This window comes from Hippocampus bargibanti, linkage group LG17, assembly GCF_051943395.1.
Source record: "Hippocampus bargibanti isolate YZ-2025 linkage group LG17, ASM5194339v1, whole genome shotgun sequence".
Classification (NCBI taxonomy): Eukaryota; Metazoa; Chordata; class Actinopteri; order Syngnathiformes; family Syngnathidae; genus Hippocampus; species Hippocampus bargibanti.
Genome location: NC_142750.1, coordinates 2,348,827 through 2,372,500, shown reverse-complemented (window position 1 = coordinate 2,372,500; position 23,674 = coordinate 2,348,827). Strand labels below are relative to the sequence as shown.

Genomic DNA, 23,674 nt, shown 5'->3' with positions numbered 1-23,674 from the left:
CCCACATAAAATCCAAATAAATCCTGTCACTTTCTGGCAACACCGCAGGCAGTAAACAGTTAAGAGAAGCTGAAGAGAAAAAAAAGGGAAGTAAGGGAGTGATGAAAAAAATTCTGGGGGAAAAAAAGGTAAGTAAGGGAGTGACGAAAAAAAACGCTGGGGGGGGGGGGGGAAACAAGTAAGGGAGTGACATAAAAAATGCTGGGGAGAAAAAAGGTAAGTAAGGGAGTGATGAAAAAAATTCTGGGGGAAAAAAAGGTAAGTAAGGGAGTGATGAAAAAAACGCTGGGGGGAAACAAGGGAGTGACATAAAAAATGCTGGGGAGAAAAAAAGGTAAGTAAGGGAGTGATGAAAAAAATTCTGGGGGAAAAAAAAGGTAAGTAAGGGAGTGACGGAAAAAAAACGCTTGGGGGGGAAAAGGGTAAGTGAGGGGGTGACGAAAAAAAACACTGGGGGGAAACTAGGTTAAGTAAGGGAGTGACAAAAATGCTGGGGGAAAAAGGGGTAAGGGAGTTACAAAACCAACACTGGGGGGGAAGGGTAAGTAAGGGAGTGACGGAAAAAAAACGCTGGGAGAAAAAAGGTAAGGGAGTGAAAAAAAAATGCTGGGGGAAAAAAAGGGTAAATAAGGGAGTGACAAAAAAACGCTGGGGGGGGAAAGGGTAAGTGAGGGGGTGACGGAAAAAAAACACTGGGGGGAAACTAGGGTAAGTAAGGGAGTGACAAAAAATGCTGGGGGAAAAAGGGGTAAGGGAGTTACAAAACAAACACTGGGGGGGAAGGGTAAGTAAGGGAGTGACGGAAAAAAAACGCTGGGAGAAAAAAGGTAAGGGAGTGAAAAAAAAATGCTGGGGGAAAAAAGGGTAAATAAGGGAGTGACAAAAAAACGCTGGGGGGGGAAAGGGTAAGTGAGGGGGTGACGAAAAAAAACACTGGGGGGAAACTCGGGTAAGTAAGGGAGTGACAAAAAATGCTGGGGGAAAAAGGGGTAAGGGAGTTACAAAACAAACACTGGGGGGGAAAGGGTAAGTAAGGGAGTGACGAAAAAAAACGCTGGGAGAAAAAAGGTAAGGGAGTGAAAAAAAAATGCTGGGGGAAAAAAAGGGTAAATAAGGGAGTGACAAAAAAACGCTGGGGGGGAAAAGGGTAAGTGAGGGGGTGACGGAAAAAAAACACTGGGGGGAAACTAGGGTAAGTAAGGGAGTGACAAAAAATGCTGGGGGAAAAAGGGGTAAGGGAGTTACAAAACAAACACTGGGGGGGAAAGGGTAAGTAAGGGAGTGACGAAAAAAACGCTGGGAGAAAAAAGGTAAGGGAGTGAAAAAAATGCTGGGGAAAAAAAGGGTAAATAAGGGAGTGATGAAAAAAACGCTGGGGGGGAAAAGGTAAGTAAGGGAGTGACAAAAAAACACTGAGGGGGGAAAAGGGTAAGTGAGGGGGTGACGAAAAAAACGCTGGGGGAAAAAGGTAAGTAAGGGAGTGACGAAAAAAACGCTGGGGGGAAAAAAGGTAAGGGAGTGACAAAAAATGCTTGGGAGTAAAAGGTAAGTAAGGGAGTGGCGAGAAAAAAAAACACTGTGAAAAAAAAAGTTAAAAAACAAAAAAAATTATCAATTGCAGTTTGTTGAGTTGAAGTAGAATCCATCAGCTGCAGCAAAATGGGCAATCTAGAGCCAGTGCAGAGCTCGCTTGTGTCCACGTGAGGGGGGCTGAAAAGTGATGAGCACGCCACGCCGCCCGCCGTACCAGTGCCCACATTCTCACACGCAAACGCGCAAATCAAGCGCACACTTTCACACGCGTGAAGTTGGTTACAGTCAGTTATGGTGTGAAATAGGCGGCGGCGGAGGAGGGGGGAGGAAGAGGAGGATAAAGAGGAAGGACGGACAAGGGGGGGCGGGGCTTGCTTTAGTTGTGTATTTTGATTGCTTTCTCCAGGTAGGTATAGCGACCTCTCTTTGGAGCTTTGTTGAAATGATCCAAGCCCAGCCAAGGGCGCGGGTGTGACATGTTTCCTGCGATGCGGCAGAAAGGACACACGTCGCGCGTTAGCTAGCACATATTTTGCCAGGGATACATTTTATGTTTGACCGAAAAACAGTTTCCGGAAATAGTGTTGTTGTTAAGAAAGTACGGAAGAGGATGAGGGAAACGCAGGAAAAAAAATAATAATAATAAGCGTGGCAAGATTTTCATTTTATTCTCAGAATTCTGAGAATAAAGTCAAAATTCTGACATTAAAGTCACTTTAAAGTCAGAATTGTGAGAATAATGTCAGAATTCTTAGAATAGTCAGAATTATCGCTTTAAAGTCAGAATTATGAGAACAAAAAGTTAGAATTCTCACTTTAAAGTAAGAATTCTGAGAATAAAGTCAGAATTCTGACTAAAGTGGCTCACTTTATTCTCAGAATTCGGGCTTTAAAGTGAGAACTCTGACTTTATTTTCCGAATTTTCACTTTATTCTCAGAATTCTGACTTTAAGGTGAGAATTCTGAGAATATAGTCAGAATTCTCACTTCAATTCTGACTTTATTCTGAGAATTCTGACTTTAAAGTGAAAATTCTGACTTTATTCTAAGAATTCCGACTTTATTCTCAGAATTTTGACTTAAATGAGAATTCTGACTTAAGTGAGAATTCTGACTTTATTCTGAGAATTCTGACTTTAAAGTGAAAATTCTGACTTTATTCTAAGAATTCCGACTTTATTCTCAGAATTTTGACTTAAATGAGAATTCTGACTTAAGTGAAAATTCTGACTTTATTCTCAGAATTTTAACTTAAATGAGAATTCTGATTTATTCTGAGAATTCTGACTTCATTAACTTAAATGAGAATTCTGATTTAAGTGAGAATTCTGACTTCATTCTCAGAATTCTGACTTTAAAGTGAAAATTCCGACTTTATTCTCAGAATTTTGACTTAAATGAGAATTCTGACTTAAGTGAAAATTCTGACTTTATTCTCAGAATTTTAACTTAAATGAGAATTCTGATTTAAGTGAGAATTCTGACTTCATTCTCAGAATTCTGACTTTAAAGTGAAAATTCTGACTTTATTCTCAGAACTTTGACTTAAATGAGAATTCTGATTTAAGTGAAATTTCTGACTTTATTCTCAGAATTCCGACTTTATTCTCAGAATTTTGACTTAAATGAAAATTCTGACTTTATTCTCAGAATTTTGACTTAAATGAAAATTCTGACTTCATTCTCAGAATTCTGACTTTATTCTCAGAATTGTGACTTTTTTCTCTGAATTCTCAATTTAAAGTGAGAATTCTGACTATAAAGTAAGAATGCTGAGGAAAAAGTCATAATCTTGCCAACCTTATTTTTTTTTTTTCTTCAGTGGCCCTAATGCTCAAAGCGCGTCGACACAAGTTGAGAAAATACCTGGCTGTGGCTCAAAGTCCTTCAGGTTGACCTCATATTTGTCTTCAGTGATGTACTGATGTCTGCCCATCATGACAATAGCAAACTTGAACTGCAAGCAAGGACGACACGACAAGTGCGTCACACAGAATGGCCCGAAATGCATACTGGAGAAGATAGTCGAGTACCGTAAATCGTGGAAAGAGGAGTTTACGTGGCTTGTAGCAGATGACACAACGCAAACATTGCATTGTGCAACATGCCGAACAGTGTATGGACAAACAACAACTGGAGCAAAATCATCAACAAGGGATATTTACCATAAATAAAGCTTCAAAGTGTTGTTCTGTTATATATTCTGATTCTCAATCCTTAAAGGACAACCGACGTCTCCGGACAAGTTGCGTCCATACTTTGTAAAATGGCTTCAAATGACTTCTACTGAGCATATTTTACAAAGATTCCACCGCATATTAAAGCTATATTTTACGTTTTAAGACTCACGCTGAATATTCAGGAAGTCTTTTGTTTTTGAGTTGGTGACGAGTCCGTGACGTCACTAAAGGACCGCCCCTGACCGTAAAAAAAAAAAGACACATTGTAGCGGTCCTTCCATCACGTCAATGTATTTTGCTGCACTTGTTTAGTCTGGGGACCTCTTGTTGCACCCAAAAGCCACCAGAAGAGGGCGTCCAAGCGCCATATAAGGAATTTATCAGCCTGTGGAAACGGAGGTGGCCACAGGAGGTCGCCATTTTGTGCCTCTTTTCTGGTGGTCGTTTCTCCCCAATGTTGCCTCAAAATGGCACGAAATAAATTCTTTAATCGATTGCAAACATGTATGCTTTCCTCTTCAGAACTATTTGAATACAAGAAAGCATATTCCCCGAATCTGAAGCCATTGTTTTGATTCTCCAGGGCAGGCAACTTTATGGCTGGGCAGGCAACTTTTCAAAGTTGTCTGCCCTGGTGTCCGCTAACCTTTTGTCATGAGTTTCAGACACTGCTTATAAACAAGTGCGGTTTATGTATGTACAAAATGCACTGGGTGAGGCTTATAATCAGGTTCGCTCTATAGTTTGGAAATTACGCTAGTCCCGAGCGAGATGTACCTTCTCAAATTCTTTCTCCTGGATCTCCAACATGGTTTGGATCCTCCTCATCACCTCCCGAAAAGACTCACCCTATCCGGAGAGGAGATTGAGAAACGTGCCACGCGCGCAAGGCAAACTAACGTTGACGAACAAACCTGTCGGATTTTGAGCAAGAATGGAATCCCAAACGTGCCAAAGACTTCCTTGTGGAAATGAGCGACGGGGATGAGCAGCTCGTTGTCCTTGTCCAGGTCCACCTGGTCCACGGGAATCTCCTGGATGACCAAAAACCACCAGAAAATTGGAACTTGAGAGAAACCCCGTGTCGGTGCGTCTACCGCTTTAAGAAAGTCACGTGACCAATACAGGAACCACTGTTGCTATGGGAACCGGCGCATATGACATCATTGTTAACCTTTTGGGGATTACGTCGTCATTGTGTTGAAAGAAATATACCGAAATACAGGTAACATCTGACTTGCGACCGACTCGACTTACGACCGTCCGTACTTACAACCACGACCTCCAGACCCTATTTTTAACATTTTAAGAGCCTGCGAGTCTCTATCCAACATTTTGAATGGATTTCGACTTACGACCGTTTGGACTTACGACCGTTTGGTTGGAACGGAACTCGGTCACAAGTCAGATGTTACCTGTACTCACCATAGAATAGTTACTACAACTTTCGGAGGTTCATATGGTATTAAATGTTCGGTAAAAAAAGGGCAACAGTCGCCCGCCCCTTTCTGGATTCTGTTGTCCGTTACCTAATAATGACGTCGCAGGACATAATTAGGCGTTCTCATAACGTAAACAAAGTGATCTCGTTAGTTACCAGTCGAACGGGGACTTGTTGACGGGGAGGTGTTGCTTTTTCAGCACGGAAATCAAGTTTGGGTCATATTTAATATTTAAGTACACGTTCAAATATAGTCGGAATGAACTGGTCGCTTAACATATGATTTAAAAAAAAAAAAAAGAGTAAATCGGCCCAGGTTAAATGTTTGAACGCAAACCCGTACAGCAGGGGTGTCAAAGTCATTTTTTGCCGCGGGCCACATTGTAGTTATGGTTTCCTCTCGAGGGCCGTTATGAATTTGGGGACGCCATTAGAATGTTTAAATCCCTTCAAATATTACATATAGAGCACACAGCAAATTAATGAATAACTCGTTTTCAAATCTGAAGTCAAGAATAATGACTTTTATTGTGGTTAAAATCCAAAAATATGAAATTTAGGCTCAGATTTTAGCAATCATCATGGAATTTAACAAGTTTGATTTGCTTTCGCGGGCCGAAAAAAAATGATGTGGAGGGCCGGATTTGGCCCGCGGGCCTTGACTTTGACACCTGTGCCGTACAGGGTTCCGCGTCATTATTGGTTTATGCCGTTAAATGGTTTAAAAAAAAAAGTACTACGAAATGCTTAGTTTTTTATTTATATATGTATTTATTTATTTTCAGGACTGTGTGTGTTGACAGATCAGTGTGAGACACCAGGTGTCAGTATTCAGCAACACAGTGTCAACACAGTGTGTCACTGTGTCGAAACGATACAGGAAGCCTCATCTACCCATCACTATCACATAACACAGGCGCATATAGATTACCTCTATTCTGAAGGTGCGACTGGCAGCCGGAGATAAACATTCTAGTAGCTCATCTTCCTGGTGAACCCCGATGATTTTATAGCTAACTATCTCTAACAGCCTGTAAGAGAATGAGAATAGATGAAGGTGGGATTATATATATATATATATCTTTTCATACATCTCATCATACAAAACAGGGTCCAAACCCCACCCCCCCAACAAAACCACACTATTGAGGGCAAGATACCTGAGCTTCTCGGAACCCTTTTCTGAGAGCTCCACGGCCTTTTTACATTCATCCAACAGGTCGCGCACGCAACCGTGTTTGTCAGGGTAGAGGGTGATCTCCTGCAGAGAGCAGGTAAGGGGTATACACGTCAACACATCAGGAGGGGGTGTTTGTGTGTGTGTGTGTGTGTACGGTGATTATTGTGAGGACCAGTATGATTTTATACCTTAAGTAGTGAGGACATTTTTGACAAGTGAAGACTTTTTTGGTCGGTCCTCACAAGTTTTTCGTTCTAAGGGCTTCTTACTACTTATCTGGAGTTACCTGGACTTCACAAAGATATTCAAACAGGAGTGGGTGTGTTGTATGGCTATTGTTGTGAGGACCATTATGATTTTATACCATATGTATTGAGGACATTTTTGACGAGTCATCACAAGTTTTTTTTTTATTCTAAAGGCTGATCACTCCTTACCTGGAGTTACCCAGACCTCACAAAGACGTTCAAACAGGAATGTGTAGTGTGAAAGTTTGTATGGCTATATGTGTGAGGACCACTATGATTTCGTAGCATACTTGGTGAGGACATTTTTTGACAAGTGAGAACGTTTTAGTTGGTCCTCACAAGTTTTTCATTTGAAATGCTTCTCACTCCTTATCTGGAGTTACCTGGACCTCACAAAGATGTTCAAACAGGAATGTGTGTGTGTGTGTGTGTGTGTGTGTGTGTGTGTGTGTGTGTGTGTGTGTGTGTGTGTGTGTGTGTGTGTGTGTGTGTACCTACCTCCTCTCTGAACTGGTTGTTGAGCCATATGGATTTAAAACTCCGCCTGTTCTCAAAGTCGGTGATCTTCATTTTCAACTGTGTGCGAGCGGAAAAAAAACAGAACATGTGAAGTTTTACATTTTGTCAATTCAATACATTTTGTTCTAAAAATAACTAACAATTGGGGGGGGGGGGGGGGTGATGAAAATTGGACTACCAAAGCAGCAAAATAATCACCTGCTGATAGTAGAGTTTCTTAGGCTGCCGGGGTTTAAAAAATTGCAGCAGGTCCCGCAGCGTTCCCTCATAGTTGTGTCTGAGAGGATTCCCTGGACCGTCCCTGTACCTGGCCACCACACCACCAGGCAGGGGGGGGAGGATGAAAGAAAAGGGGGAGCGGGTGGAAAGTAGGCGGAAGCAATGTAAAGGGGTGAGGGCGAGAGGAGGGGGTAAAAAGGTGCAACGAGAAGAGGTGCCAGGAAGAGGGAGAGGGGGGTGGGGGGGAAACAATAAAATAAGGTGGGGGGGGACAGGTTATGCAACATTTCTACGGCATGTCATCCAAGTAAACCGTGTCAATGACAGCACATGCAAGGCCTCTTAGGATGGTGCGAGAGAGACGAGCCTCCTACCCCTGCGACTTAAAGAACTGCAGCAGCATGGGATCCGTATTCAACCTTTGGGCTACCGTCTTTGCCACCTGACACACACACACACAAAAAATGGATCACTTTTGTGATTCGGCCTCACCGCCACCACGCCAGTCGGTGCCGACGCTCTACCTGACAATAGTTCATGCGGTTGGAGAGCGTGACCAAAAATCCCGGATCGTTGTGAATGGTCTTGTCGCAAAAGATAACATCCACTCGGTAGTAGAGGTCGCGGAAATATTCCTTGGCCGTTGGGAGCTCGCTGCTGTCGTTCTCGGGGTCGTCCCTACGTTGGTGGAAAGAAAAGGACAGCAGGGTTGGTGGGCTTGGTTGGAGAGGTAAGATCAGACACCAAAAAAAATGGCTTGGCTTACGAACTTATTTGGTTCCTAGACAGAGTGTGTATCGCAAAAATTATTTTCGCATAGGAAACCATTAAAATGAGAATAATCCGTTCCCAGGTCCCGATAAAACATTACATAAAACACTACTTTCTAATTTTCTAAGCCTTAAAACTATACAAAATATACCTTATTTTATATATAATAAATGTGCTATGGTATTATAATTAAAGAAATAAACTGTACTGTAAAATAAAGTCGTTTTATTTACCTTAGTGATGGTCGAGGGCTTGATGGAATGGAGCGGCCGGTTTCCTCAGCATGAAACACTTGATGAGGAACGTAGCCTTCTTCTTTCACCATCTTGAGGAATGAACCCTTGTAGGTGCTTTCTCTGCGATAATTTTACCTTGTTCCTCATCAATTGCGTTCTGTTTAGCTGGGTTGATAGTCGTTTGCATCAAGTGTACAGATGGCTTGTGCGGGTTATTTGTGGACCCTGATTGATGGGATTTTTAACCTTGCAGTCTACACTCTGCCTTTGAACTATCAAAGTTGAAACAAGTCCAAATTTCACTATCCTATATCCATTTTGCCACTCTCTCTCTGTCGTCTGCCTGTCTCTTTAATGTTTAAACCACCTACTCTCACTGCTTTCTTGACCAATCACGTGGCTTTAACCGCCGACTGTGAAAAGTGAGAAGCCCCGCCCACGCAATGATTGACATTTCGAGCCCGAATTTCCAGAATATCTTAATAATTTAAATTTGCTAAATATCTTACCTCTACTCAGTTGCGTTTGGTGGGAAACCCTCCACCCAAAAAATAAAAAAATAAAATCAAACGCCGCTTACTTCTGGAAGACAATGATGTCCCCATCCATGAGTTCATCCAGGGCCTTGTCCAGACAGACATCGTAGTCCTGAATCCGCTCAGTTAGATTGGGCTTAACTTCCTGTAAAGAACAAAAGCATTACAGGACACGTGCCGGCCGCTTTGGAGGGTGAGAAAAAAGTGACAAAGCGTGGGAAGGTGCCAACAAGTACGAGTCCCACAAATAGATCACCTCATAGAGGATAAGGCTGGTTTCCTGCTGAAAGCCTGCTCGCTCGCACATGACTGGTAGCAGGTCTCCTGGTAACACGCGGGGAGGGAAGAAATAAATAAATCGCAGCCTTTTATAGACCATGACTCCATGAAGCAGCTACTGACTTATTTTGCAGGATATAGACGTGTAGATATGTCCACAATAATTTAAGCTTCTTGTTTTCGGGTCATACATCTTCAAAAATAACATGACGTCACCTGAAAAGATTGGAAAAAAATAATAATAGGTGAGAAATTCGCAAGGTACATTTGCATTCCGAATTAACCCATTCATGACTGACGCCCAATCACTGCAGCCCTCTGCCAAGCTATTCATTGAGAGTATATGCAAATTTAAGTGATATATTAGTAAAATATGTATATAGCTGACTAGCTATTAGCTATACGGTTCCCGATCTCGCTAGCTAGCTGACTCGCTTTCTATCTATTTGAGTTAATCCGTCGTTGAGTAAACGCTGGCGCATGTGGCTGCCGCTGCTCACCCAAAGATAAATTTATCCTGTGACTAAAGTGACCTTGAGTTTTAAAAGCCGCTTATAAATGAAACATTATGATTCACTGCCATTCCCAAATTAATTCGGGCTTTGTTTTTTCTTGCTGGCAGGTGCCGATAAAGCAGTGGCCAGAACTCTGGCAATGTTTTTCCCTTCCACAAGCGGGCAGCATTTTCCTTTTTTCCATGTTAGTGTATTGTTCCAGATTCAGCTGTTGTTAAAACGCTATATTAATCAATTTGTATTGTATATTATTTTGTACATCTGCCCCATTTCAAGCTCAGATAACTCCAGACCCATATAACTTAGGAATTAACTTTTTTTTCTGATGAAGAAGAGAGTCTAACATTTCTAACGCTGTATTGAAGATTAATGTTGGCCTAAAACTCAATATTCTGCAATTTGAGTGAAAAATGACAAAAACCCTGGCACTGGAGTGGACGCATTTTCACACATCATCTGGCAGTGAATGAGTTAAACAGTTGTTACCGAATCAAACTCGATAATCTTGAAAGCGTGCGACCCGAGTCGGATAAGTACTGCATTTCGGGTACTTACGATCTTTGTCAAACTTGGGTAGTGTAGCACCGCTGGCTGCCAGTTCGGGATCCACAGTCTCCAGAAATATTGTCCATGGATTCTCGTTATCACTCAAGCCAATCATCTGGGGGGGAGGGGGTGAAGGGGTGGGGGTATGAATAAGTAAATAAGCCCTTAATCAATAAGTAAAAGAGACAGGCCCCTTGTCAATCACTCACAGACTTGTTGCAGTCGGCCTCGTAGTCGAGCATAGCGGGCCGTTTAGTACCGTTGCTACGGGCTTGCATGGGCCACAGCCTCATTTGCTCCTGTGGAAAACCCTGCAAGCAAAAAATAAGAAATAAAATCAAGTTTACGTTCACAGTGCAATTGTTGAAAAAAATAAAAATAAAAAATAGTGCTGATGCAACAGCAGGTGTCATTGTAAACAGATGAAACCGCTGACTAAACAATGGCGTCTTTGTACGGCTAAACTGCTGCCTTGTATCGTTCGGGCGTCTTGACGGCGCCGTGTCTTCCTTCCACTGTGTTGAACGAAGACAGTTTGGCGTGATAGTTCGCTCACCATGGTCTGGGAGAGGTTCTGGACAAATTCTTGCAGCGTGGAGCTCTTCAGGACTTTGAAGACGGTGTACTTGACCTTCTCCTCATCATACATGTCGTTTCCTTGATGACCGCAGAACTGGTCTTCTGTCACCATCTGTGGGGGGGCGGGGGTAGATTTAACTGCGTCATGTCTCTTTCTAAATGCGCTTGCACTTTTGAATCACCAAACGTGAGACAAAAAAAAACGACAACGGCATATACTAGACAGATACAAAATGCAGTTCTTCTTGTAAAGCAAAGTTACGATATAGCGAGATAAAAAGTTGTTTTTGTACTGTCGCTTTTATTGACTGGTCGCACGGACGGCAGATATTTTTGATATCAACCAACATTCTGAATTGCTCACATTTAAGAGTCTAACAGAACCCAAAAAAATGAAGGCTTGTTGTTTTATTTTAAGGCCATGACTGACTGTTGACCACCCAACAAAATCATGCCATTGTTTCTCTTTATTTCTTACACTTTAAAACATCTCCACAATACATATACAGGTAACATCCGACCGGCGCGAGTTACGACCACCCGTACTTACGACCCTTTTTTTTTTAAATTCTACGCCTGGCATCGAGCAAGCAGCCGGCAACCCGTACTACTATTTTGGCCAGCCAGCATGTCACACATTTGGCCAGCAATGCGTGACTACACTCAATACAGTAGTTATACAGTGCAGATACCATCTTGGCAACACCTCCTGTGGTCCATTTCTTTTTTTCCTTCGGCGTCTACCTGAGTTCGAGCGTGTGTGTCGGGTGACCACTTTTGGCCGTTAGCAGGGAGAGCAGGGTAAGTATAATATTTATAAATGAACTGTACAGTAAACAGTTTTGTATACATTACAGGTACAGTTATACAGTAATAAAAATGGATAATATGAAATATAAAATGATAAAAACGACACTAAAAGTTATAAAATGCATAAATGAACTGTAAACAGTTTGGTATATAATAGTATTCAGTAGAAAATGTTGCTTAAAAACAACAGACTGACATTGTATACTATCCTGTCATGTAAACAACACGTCGGCCATTTTGAATGGATTTCGACTTACGACCGTTTTGTCGGAACGGAACCCGGTCGTAACTTGGATGTTACCTGTATAACTACCATGATAAAAGAAAAATAAATACTGATACGCTTTCATGCAATCATATTCCAAGTAAACAACCTTTTCAAATCCACGTTCCAAGAGGCTCAGCTGTAATGACGCCACGGTTTTGAGTTAGCGACCCGACACCAAAACATACATGTTGCCACACCAACATTAGCAACAATACGCTAGCTAGCATCGAGAAATACCTTACATGTAAAGGTGTTGAAACCCTTTTTATACCACAATTTAGTTTCCAAATCAAAGCGGCATATGAGCAAATATACTCAGCATGAAATAACATTTGATCTGACGAGGCAAACCTCTCAAAATGGATACAAATAGGGAGGCTTTGATGGTTAATTTATATTGCATAAATGTTAATCAGGATGCCATGATTTGACATTAGGGACACAGATTACCTATTGTAAAAAAAACCTTTGATTTGACCTCCCCTTTAAATGATGGATTTGGTCAATCCCCACGACACCATTATATTTTTGCAACAAAAAGAAGAAAAAAAAAAAAAAAAAAAACATCCATCACTGGAACGTACCTGAACTTGCATGTATAAGTGAGCCTCCTGACGCTCCTTCCTCTTCTGCGCCTCCACCCTCTTCTCCTCCTGCAGACGCTCCACCAGCTGCTGAGGTATGTCCACGTCAGTCATGGGGAGGAGCACCTCACCTGTGATGAAAAGGAAAAAGAGTTGCTCTTCCAAAATAACCGTGGGAGACATCTACATTCCCCAAATCCCGTGTTACGTACTCAGCTTGGACTCGCGTATGTAGACCAACATGTACGCGTTGGTACAGTGGCGAACAGAGAGGTCGTCATCGTGTCCGCCGTAATTGTGCTCAATGGCCTCCTTCTTGGTGCAGCGCGATACCACGTCGTCATCAAACTTGCACCACTGCGGAAGAGCCAAAAATAAAAGGCGGAGCAGAACAGAGCACTTGAGACAACCGGTGGAGATTCCTCATCAAATAACATAGCTGACAAGATAACATCATTTCACAAACAATCCACAAACAAATACAAAAGCACAGAATTTGTAGTGAAATGTATATAAAAAATATCCTCACTATTGGTTCCTTGATACTCACTTTGCCGTCTCCTTTTGGGTTAAGATAGACGACGTAGTGACCGCCATGGTTGTCCCCGCTGTGCACCAGCACGGCGTGCAGAATATAGTTGGCCGGGTCCTTGGAGTCTGGCTTCTGAAGGAACTCATCCAGAGGTAACTGATCCGGAAACTCGAACCTGTGGAAGACAGGTGGAGATGTAGCTTTTAGAAATAATTTTTAAAAACGTTAAAGAAAAAAAATAAGCAGTTTAAAAGGTCTAACTACCGTACCTGTCATTAATCTTGATGTTTTGGTCAGTCTGTGGGTCATACATGAACCTCATCAATTGCAAATGGAGGATTGGTGGGAACGTGAGAAACTTCACTCCCTTTTCAGCTTCCTATAGATCAAACAAGCAACCTGGTAAGAACATTGCATCTTGAATTTTGACTGGGTGATACACTCAGGGATGCATTTGGGAAATGAAAAAAAGGGGGCGAAGGGGGGCCAAATTCTAAAATGGATGGGGTCTCTGCACTTAGTGCAGACGTGGTTTGTTATAGAGTGGATACTTTTGCTTTTTTGGGACAGAAAAAGACCCCACCCACAGGCTAGAGTTCAGCCGAAGAGGACACAAAAGAAAATTACAGTCGAGCAGAAGAAGGAGCTCATCGAGAAACACGAACGAGGTGTGCGTTTGTGTGACTTAGCGTCCCAGTACCAGTATGCTAAGTCGACCTTTGATACGTGTGGCTAAGGGTGTTTATGCGTTGTCTAAGCAATAGGCTCGGGCAATAAGAGGTTGAAAACGTCTTTTGGTTTGGATTAACGAAAAACATCTAGCAGGGTACAGTGTGAGTAAAGGTATTTTCGCACGGCAACTTCACTCGGATATCATCAAGAGGCAACTACATCAACTACCATCACAAAGGTAAATAAAATGACTATTATACAGTACAGTTTATTTCTTTAATTACAAAACACACACATTTGCACATTTATTATACATAAAATAAGGCACATTGTGTGCAATTTTAAGGCTTATTTAGTAGAAAATTATGTTTTATGGGGACCTGGAAACGGATTATTCATTTTTAATGGTTTCCTATTGGAAATTAATGTTTGGAAGACACACTTTTCACCTTACACACACTTTCTGGGAACCAATTAAGTTCGTAAGCTGAGTTATCACTGTACATCAACAAAAAATGTAAAGAATATATTCATACATTAAAAAAATATTTGCAAAGGGGCATCTTTGGCAAGTAATGACCGTAATCAAGCGACAATGAAACCTTACCTGCAGGCCATGCTCTCCGGCATCATATTTGTTGTCTCCATCCAACTGTTCCGTTGCAACGTAATCCTTAAATGACTCAAAAACTGGAGAAAAGGAAAAAGTATTTGTCCGATGAAATATCGAACCATTCATGATGCAATAAAATATAAAAGCTTTAGACATCCATTTTTTTAATCAACACAGGCTGATCATGAAGTACATACAGACGACTCAACTGAGTCACGATTTCATGGAGGAATAACAAATAGGAATAAAAGAAGCACAGAAATCTTGGAAAATCATGACCGAAACACTTCTTCTGGTTTAAAAAAAACACAAGGGTTGTTCTGCTCATACTCACTGTCGTTCTTTCCTTTTATACTAAGCTGGATGTCATAGTAATCCTCTATTCGCTCTGATCGGTAGTCCACATGCTTGCACTGGATGTATGACTGAAGAGACATGCAAAAACACACTTATCAAAATCAGTCATCTCGTGCCGACTGCTAAAATTGCTGAACGATGACTTCAAAACTTCAGACATGACAAGCGTCAAAGGAAATGATGCGGAGAGAAAACATACCACCATCTTTCCCCTGAAGAGTTTCGGGATGGTTCCCTCGACACACGTGCCTTTCATTTTGTTCTCCACGTTGTCAAGGAGCTGAAATAATAAGTGAACCCGGATTTTTTTGTTGTTGTTTTGTGTGAAGCAATAGCAAACGTACATAGATGACGGTTTTTAACACGGGTGTTTTGCGACAACTCACCACCCTGCAGAGTTCTTGAACATCATGTTGCATGAAACTATCGAGAGTTTCCCATCTGCAAGAAAAAAATTGGATATTTTAGGATAGCTACAGAATTTTCTACGGTTTGAGGCACCACTCGGTCCGTTCACACTCCAAGAAAAAGGCATCCGGGAAATTAAAAGTCTGAAAAGGGGGGCAAATTCCAAAATGGATGGGTCCCGATTTAACTAGATATCTTAAAGGACAACTGACATCACTTTTTTGTTTCCTAACCGACATCAGAAAAACGTTTTATAGCATCTAAAATACCCAAAACATGCAGTATGATATTTTTAGTCAAATGCAAAACACCAATAAAAATGACAAAGTGTCCAAAATCTGCAAAAAAATTGAGCTGCGAATTGGGCATTTTCAGAAGGTCCCGCCCCCAGTTCGTGACGTCACGCCAAGACGTCTTGCATTGCTGGAGAATCAAAACAATGGCTTCAAATTCAGAGAATATGCTTTCTTGTTACACATCCAGTTATGAATACGATTCAAATAGTTCTGAAGAGGAAAGCATACATGTTTTCAATCGATTAAAGAAGTCCTTCCGTATCACTTTGAGCCATCATCTTTGAGCCATGTAGTGTCCCAGAAAAGAGGCAGAAAATGGCGACCAAGCTCCGTGTGAGGAATTAATCAGCCCGTTTCCACAAGCTGATAAATTCCTAAAATGGAGCTTGTTCGCCCGCTTCTGGCTCTTTTTAGGTGCAACGTTGACGTTTTCAGACCAAACAAGCACAGCAAAATGCATTGACGTGATGGAAGGACTGATACAATGTGTCCTTTTTTTTGGGCAGGGGCGTTCCTTCAGTGACATCACGTACGGACTCGTCACCAACTCAAAAACAAGACTTCCGGAATATTCAGCGCGAGTCTTAAAAGGTAAAATATAGCTATATGCGGTGGAATCTTTTTAAAATACGCTCAGTGGAAGTCATTTGAAGCCATTTTACAAATTATGGACACAACTTGTCCAGAGACGTCAGTTGTCATTTAAAACGGATTGAAAAAAAAAAAAAAAAAACATTCATTGGAGCATGACTTTAAAAATTGTAAAACGGTGATTTATAATTCGAAAATACAATCTAAATCTAATCTAAATGCTAAATAATTAGCTAAAAAAAGGAAAAAGATTCCATCCACCAAGTTACCCGAAAGACTTTGTGAGTTTCTTGGTGCCAACAGGCTTGTCGCTGTGTTGCAGCTCATAGAAAACCCTCTGCAACGCCAGAGGAACACTCTTGGATGAATCGTCCCCCTCTGTCGGCATCATGTACACGGCCTGCAACGATTTGGATTGACATATATTAGAATGACACTTTTTTTGCCCTCCCTGTGGTGGCTAGTTTGAGATTAAAAAAAAACTTTTTTGCAGAGGCAAAAATGCTTAGAATTCAAAACGTGTTTGCGCATTTAACGTAAATATCTCACCCGGCGTAGTTGATTGGTAAAGAAGAGTGTCTGGAGTAGACTGTTCATGTAGCAGGTTGCTCCTTGGTTTTTGAGTCCAACATAACCTGTGTGTTTCTTTGAATCCCAGCTAGTTAAATACAACAACAACAAAAAAACATTTTACTGACCGATCGCAACAAGCCTTCACAGGCGTAACGGTGCAGACAACCATGACTCAAAAGAGTATTAAAAAGCTACATACGCCACTCCGTGCGGCGCATCTGCTTGGACGTACACCTCAAATGTGACTTTGTCGTCATCAATAAAGCCCCTCTCTGGGTCGGTGACATCCTGCAAAACAATGCGAGGCATTCGGTTCATATCACGAGCGCCAAGGTTATATAAATATATAGAATCAACTTTAAAATTCTTCTTTACACATTTAAAGCTATCCATAACCTTGCCACCCCCCCATACCTATCTGACCTTCTTCAAATTTCTATTCCTTCTTGTTCCCTCAGATCCTCTTCCTCCCTCCACCTCTGTGGCCCCCCGGCCAGTCTCAGCACGATGGGGGAATAGAGCTTTCAGCTGCTCTGCCCCCAAACATTGGTAACATCGATTCTCTTCCCACCTTCAAATCCCATCTCAAAACCCAACTATTTAAAATCGCATTTTCTGTGTTCTCTTGTTTCTATTCATAATTGTATTTTATTTATTGTATTCTATTTGTGATTGTATTTTATTTATTATCGTACCGCGCTTGTCCGTGACTGTAAAGTGTCCTTGAAAGCTTTGAAAGGAGCTTAAAATGAAATGTATTATTATTACTGTTATTGTATTTATGTATTTATTTATTCATGTATGTATTCATGTATTCCTGCATTTATGTATTTAGTCATTTATTCATTCATTTATTTAAAGTGTCATGCAAAAGCCAAAGAAAAAGTGCAATAGGCACTGTGTTTATTATCTGATTCTTGTTACTCTTTACAGATACAGTAAAGTCTTGTTATATCGATATTCTCGGGAGTCCGAAAAATATCGATATAACCGGGACTATCGATATATCCGACCCTGCGCGCATGTAATTTTCTCCTTGCGTGCATAGAAATAGTATCGTAATAAGCGGTACTATCGATATAACCGATATCGATATAACGAGACTTTACTGTATATAGCCAAAAACGCTTTTTAACAGTACATCTACTTAAAATGAGGCTAAAAACACCGTCCAAATGTTGATCAATGTCAAAGATATACTTGTGAAAAAAAATACCTATATTTCAACTTGTCAATCATGAAAATATCATGTTTGTTACTATTTTAAGAAAACAAAACAGAAGTATTTTACTGCCAACTCTTGACTCTCGATTCCTGGGATGACGTGTAACGCGCAATTCATCTAAAGGAAGCTAACAGCTGGCACTGTGCCGATCGCCTGTTCTAAAATTTAGATATGATCCTTAGCGATTTCGGGTTTTGAATGAACATTGGGTATTTACTATTTTGACTATTTTTGACTTATTGTTTTTATTGGAAACCGCCATTTTCATTAATAAATCATAACCCGGAATGGGATCATGAAAACTGTAGTCATTACGGCAAAACCGGAGTAGTTGGCAGGTACGTTAAAGGCAAAGCAATAAAAAAAATTAAAATGTCGATTTAGGATCTCTGTATGTACAGATACTTACACTCCAGGACATGAAGTTGGAAAAGCCCCAATCGTTCTCTTTGTGGAAGAACGGGTGACCAATCCTGCGACTGAACGACTTTTCATCATCTTTGTAGTTGATGATTTTTAGCATCGCCTGCGCATGGCATGACCATGACCTGATGATAACACAATTTGATGACAATTGTTATTATCAAAATGCTTTCTTCACACATTTTAGGACAATGTGCGGATTAAGGACGATAATGTCTCTTCTGGACAACTTACGTGGAGTCTGATTCTGCATTACACTGCAAGAAGAAGCCCACGCTCTTCTGGTGCGGCCTGTCTGCGTAGAAGCGTGGCATCACCATGATCTTCCATGGGAGGTTGCGCACAAAGCAGGACGGGCTGAGAACTGACTCGCTCAGGCGACTGAAGCGCTCCACCACAAACTTAAAGGTTGCTTCTGACCGCCAACTGGTGTCTGGGGTGGATGAAAGGAATATATGAAGTCTCCATCTTGAACCGCAAAGGCAGTGAAAAGAATAACGTCTAAATTTTTGCGGCAATGCACACCCTCCTCACCGTCCTCCATGTTTTCTTCTGTGTTGTTGTGTCCGTCTGCCACGGCCATGTTACCGTTGATAACGGGGTTGGCAGGAATTCTTGGAGGGTCGTCAGTGTCACCAGCTGGACACAAAAGGACAAAAAACGATTGCCATAATTCAGAATGATGATTTGACGTGGTTCTAAAAAGTTATGACTTCAATACTCGTTGAAAAAAAGTTATTATCCCGTGACTAAAGTGTCCTTGAAAGTTTTGAAAGACGCTTAGAAATTAAATTTATTATTATTATGGCTGTCACCTGTATTGAGCTCTTGTTTTCTTTTGAAGAGAGGTTGAAGCAGAGCACATCTGATCAACTGCTTGCAGACTTGAGTAAATTAGTCACCTCTGAAGTTAATTGGCTCCTATTAACTTTTTATCCCAGCTTCTCAACATATAATTGATGAAGGATACACAGAAAAGATGCCTTTTTGCTCTATGAATGAAAAAAAAAAAAAAAAACGCAGTACGCTGAACATACAATTATTGTATTTTTGGGGGTGTAATTTCAAAACAAATCTCTCAATATTTTTATATCACTGTCACAAACAACGATCAAACCATGCCTCTTAACAGATTAAATCAAGGGCAAAAACAAGTTAAGGGATTTAAAAGAACAAAAAAATACTCTAGGTGTGCACATTGGATTCATAACCAGGAAGCCAATTTTACCGGAGAATGCATTTGTTTACAATTTGGGTTCAGAAAAATAAGACAAAGACCTTCCTTGGGAGGGTTTCCTCAATAGGTCATGTGAATCGGCACATTCACAGACCGTCACTAAAGCTAAATTGGCTTATCCGAAAAGGTGTTGTCGGACTAGGATAAAAACAGAGGGACGAGTCACCGACCACCCAATAGCCTAAGGCAACTCGGACAACTCCAGAGGTGCTAAGAAGCTAAGATGAATCTCATACAAATCATATAACCACCACAGCTACAAAACAATATATTCCTCTAAGAAAACTCAAGCATGCCAGAATTTGGAATACATCCGACCGAAGAAAACTTGACGAACAAGGTTGTTAGGAGACTAAAATTGTTTTCCTGTCTGCCATTAAAACTATTAATATGCATCTGAGTTTGTCTGCTCCCTTCAAACCTGAACAAAAGACATTAGTCTTCTTTTTGTCACTAAAGTGGATATAAACAAGTGAGCTTGTTTCTGTCTTTTACCTTACACAATTTTTTTTGACCATTAACACGGTAAAAGAATAGGCTTTGGGGACACCTGCTTCACACAAAAAGCCTCAAAAACAACATTTAAAAAGTCTGAATATTATTCAGTAAGTTTAAGTGACTATTAGAACGAGTATGATTGCGTGTTAGTGTAGAAAGCTTGGCAGTGCGTTAAACCAGTAACCCAAATCAATAGAGATAAATGACGCAGTGATGCTGAGGGCTCGCAGTATTGTCCTCGATCCAAAATAATCATATAAGGGGGTAAAACACACACATCTCAAATAGTGTGCGGGCTAACGAGTTACGGATATTGATGCAACGCTACGGGGAGATTTTTTTTCCGGAGTACAGAGTGATCTAACATAAAAACAGAGATGATTAAAAATGGCGAGCTCCATGCCGTTTGGTCTGCCATACAATGAAGCAGCAAATCCCCCGCGCTGCCCCAGTGCGGGCTTGGCCTGACTGCGGCGGCAACAGTTAGGATACACACATCCACCAAAGTACTATTTTATACCATTAGGAGAGATGTACAACTAGTCTTTCGAAATACTTCTTATACCGATCGCACTTACGCTACAATTTATGCCATTGACAATTTAGCAAAACCGGACTGACGCATCTGCGTTAGCCACTTAGCTCTTTAGCAAACACTTAGCCACCGTTCGGGCTATTAAAGGCCACCATTAGCTGCTGTGACAAGCACCGAGTAACAGTCTGCGAAATACAGACGACAAAATCGTCCCAAACTACAGGACATATAGACGGGGGAAAACATGCAAGGTGCTAAATTAAAAGTTTTAAACGGGGCTTCGTTCCTCAAGAAGAAGCTTGCAAAACACAGGCCACCATTTTAGAACGCCACACACACCCCCTCCACTAGTTAGCGCGTGAAGCTAACTTGCTAATCATTTGAACAAATCCAAATGGGCCTTGAGGTTAATTGCATAGCTTTGAATTTAGCTACCATATGCTCGCGACATTCGTACGATTTACCACTTAACAATCGAGGTCTTCATCAGAAGACGATGACGACGTTGCATATTGGAAACATTGCAATTATATTTGTTTGCACGTTTTGGAGGGCCTCAAACAGAGTTTCTACCCCACAGGCCCTCGCTTGAGAACTCACGTCACCAAACATCACCAGCAAGAGTCTGGTACAATAAGGTGTCGTTGAACAGCTTTACGATTGTAATTTTTCATGCAACGGTCACGTAGAAAATAATTAGCGAGCTCTCGACAAAAAAAAAACGCAGGTGTCAGAAGATGTCAACATCCCACCCGCAGCACCGGGTAAATATCTTATCCAGTAATTTACACGTTAATTACGACACCAACAACCCCAGTGTTTACAAACACTTAAATTTCGCATCAGTCTCCCGGATCAGTCCCAGCAGGAAAACGAACCGGTCGTATTCTTCCTCGGCACGAGAATGATTGTTTTAGAATCATTTTAACACATTTGATCGGGTGATATTCGGTGGCATTCCCAAACATAACGATTATTCGGGCACGCACAAACTAAACGAGCTTAGAAGGGAAAACGAGGTCAACTCCTTGCAAGTATGCTGCAACGGACGCGCAATCAGCTCAAACGCAGCCGGTTCACTCCGGGCCCTCGTGTTTACGGTTAAGTTCAACACCCCCCCCCAATCGCATGGGTGCAATTTCTTGCACGAAATTGCACGACGTCTATTGTGTGACAAACGCTTCCAAGTGCAATCACTAACCTTCCATTTCCATATCCTCTGGTTCACTGAGCTGCTGTTCGTCGGCTTTCTGCTGCTGCTGCTGCGTGTGGTGGTGGTGGTTCATTTTGGCAGCTTTTGTCGTTGCGATGCGGGGATCCCTGCTCTCTCGGCTGCCGTCGACGTCGTCCGCGAACCGGTTTCTGGACTGCTGCTTAGGTGTGGTAAGATGCGGAGATGGGGTGGACCGCTCGAGCCTCTGCGGCCGGGCCTGTTCTGTTACTACCTCGGCCTTGTCCGCTGTCAGCGCCGGGGAGTAAGGAAGGGAGGTCGGCGGGGGAGCGGGTAGAGAAACGCGGACGTATTTGCTCGCTATTCGCCCAATTTCGGCGCCTTTAGTGGGTGCGAGTAGCTGGCTGGCGGCGGCGGCTGGCAGTACGGCTCGGGGCTCCGATGAGGGAGGCCCGCTGAAAGGAGCTAAATTATTCCGGCTTTCCACCGGGAAGCGTGGAGCAAAAACACGACCCGCACCTGGTGGGGGGAAAAATAGCCGGTTTACAGCTAGCTTAGCTACCTGACACAAGGTAGCCAATAGACGCTAAAGATACAACAATGAAAACAAAAGCTCTGGCGGTAGCCACACATTCAATAACTTTGCCTGCGATATCCCCAGTCCGTGTGCTCCTCCGTATGTCCCTCGTCTGGGGAAGAGCGGAGGAGAAAGCTATCCATTCAAACCAGGTTGCAAATCGAAATAGCCTGGACTGGCGTTAATTTGCAAGTTGGCGGAGACGAGAGTTGCCGCGGCCCCGATCCAAACAATTTCTCCAGCAAAGCGTCCCTACTGACAAAAAGCTGCAAGCCGTCGCATTCCCGTCAAACAAGTGCCGTTCCCCAAGAGGAATGTGCCTGATCATGCAAGCGTTGAGACTTGAGCGGCGTTGGCCTTCGACACGCTCCTCCCGTTCGTTTGTACGAAGCTCAATGTGTGAAGTCAAAATGGCGGCCGCGATCTTCTCTGAAATGTCACATCCGCAAGGGGATCTAAACAGTGGCCAAGCCCTGCAAAGGTTCACTTCCACCTCTAACCGGCATGCGAAATACTCATCAAATGCGTGCCATCTTTTGAGGAAAAATATATAAGCACGACAAAGTAAAAAAAAGTTATTAAATACCCCCATTAACAACCATGTAAAATAATCACATGTTTTCATTTCGTTGTGGGCAGTTGAAACGAAAAAAAAAACTATTTTCGAGATGTGTGTCTCTATTAAATACAAAATTAACATAATGGAAAAACTGCAATGATGGGAATAATGGAAGAAATGGAATAAATATTTTTGAAATAAATACGCAAGTATTGTACGGGTACCATTCGTGACACGCGGGCTCCCTCTAATGGTTACTTGAAAGAAAATCACTGCATTAATTTAACAGTTAAAATTAACTTTTTAGTTAACGTAAATATAAATTACCCAAATTGCAAACTAAACTAAAATACTTACAAAACACGATGTTCATCTAAAGCATCAGTCCCCTAGAGACGAATTATTTACTTTGTTAATGTGCTCGATATTGATTCATTGGTTCGGGGATTTATTAGTGTTCGTGTGTTTGTCTTTTAGTCCGCCCCCCATAGTACTAATTATTATGCATTTCGTTATTGAACGTCACTCAAAATTACGTGGCCTTTTTTAGTGCGGCCTTTGTTGGTGTGTGTATGTGACAGCCAATTCGGGTAGTTACAATCAAAACACACAATACTCACGCAAAATCGAATGGTTTTCTGACAAGCGGTGGTCGCACATACATGAACTTATTTAACTTTAAAAGGTCAAGCAACAAACGTCCGAGCAAATGTCATCACGTTAGCTTGTGCTCATCTTTGTCAGCTTTGGCGAGCACCACACGAGAAATTTGTATTGGTAATAACCCTTTATGTCTGTGATGTTACTCTAACAATCGTGGTCCGTGTTTTTATATGCTATTTATACGAGAACATTGGGAATATTCACAAAATGGCAAGTCGTCAGTTTGAGAGAAAATGATACGAGGATAGTGAGGACAATTTGCATTTAAGTTCAACGTTCGTATCGACTCGAAATTATTA

At 41.7% G+C, this 23,674-nt stretch overlaps 1 protein-coding gene and 1 long non-coding RNA gene across 5 annotated transcripts in view; one reads left to right on the top strand and one right to left on the bottom strand.

Moving 5' to 3' along the window:
• Nucleotides 1-23,674, top strand: part of LOC148885189 (uncharacterized) — a 169,803-nt gene that overhangs the window by 136,613 nt on the left and 9,516 nt on the right. The gene's annotated exons all lie outside the window — the stretch shown is intronic.
• Nucleotides 274-22,573, bottom strand: usp7 (ubiquitin specific peptidase 7 (herpes virus-associated)). Of its 4 annotated transcripts, none has more exons than XM_089018167.1 (32): nt 22,206-22,573; nt 21,607-22,095; nt 18,661-18,774; nt 18,370-18,568; nt 18,122-18,260; nt 16,687-16,775; nt 16,464-16,572; nt 16,184-16,314; nt 15,006-15,060; nt 14,819-14,899; nt 14,597-14,687; nt 14,257-14,339; nt 13,247-13,356; nt 12,996-13,152; nt 12,658-12,802; nt 12,446-12,576; nt 10,761-10,895; nt 10,414-10,515; nt 10,214-10,319; nt 9,267-9,359; nt 9,121-9,188; nt 8,909-9,009; nt 7,846-7,999; nt 7,696-7,763; nt 7,301-7,409; nt 7,082-7,159; nt 6,316-6,416; nt 6,087-6,186; nt 4,629-4,748; nt 4,492-4,563; nt 3,401-3,491; nt 274-2,016 (listed from the first exon to the last, which is right to left on the bottom strand). In XM_089018167.1, exons 1-32 carry the CDS (start codon nt 22,207-22,209, stop codon nt 1,910-1,912), a joined length of 3,732 nt encoding a protein of 1,243 aa, XP_088874293.1. In that variant the 5' UTR covers nt 22,210-22,573; the 3' UTR covers nt 274-1,909. The 4 variants fall into 4 exon arrangements, with proteins under 4 accessions (XP_088874293.1, XP_088874294.1, XP_088874295.1 ...); XM_089018168.1 differs by having other exon boundaries at nt 7,301-7,403; XM_089018169.1 differs by having other exon boundaries at nt 18,670-18,774; nt 22,206-22,572.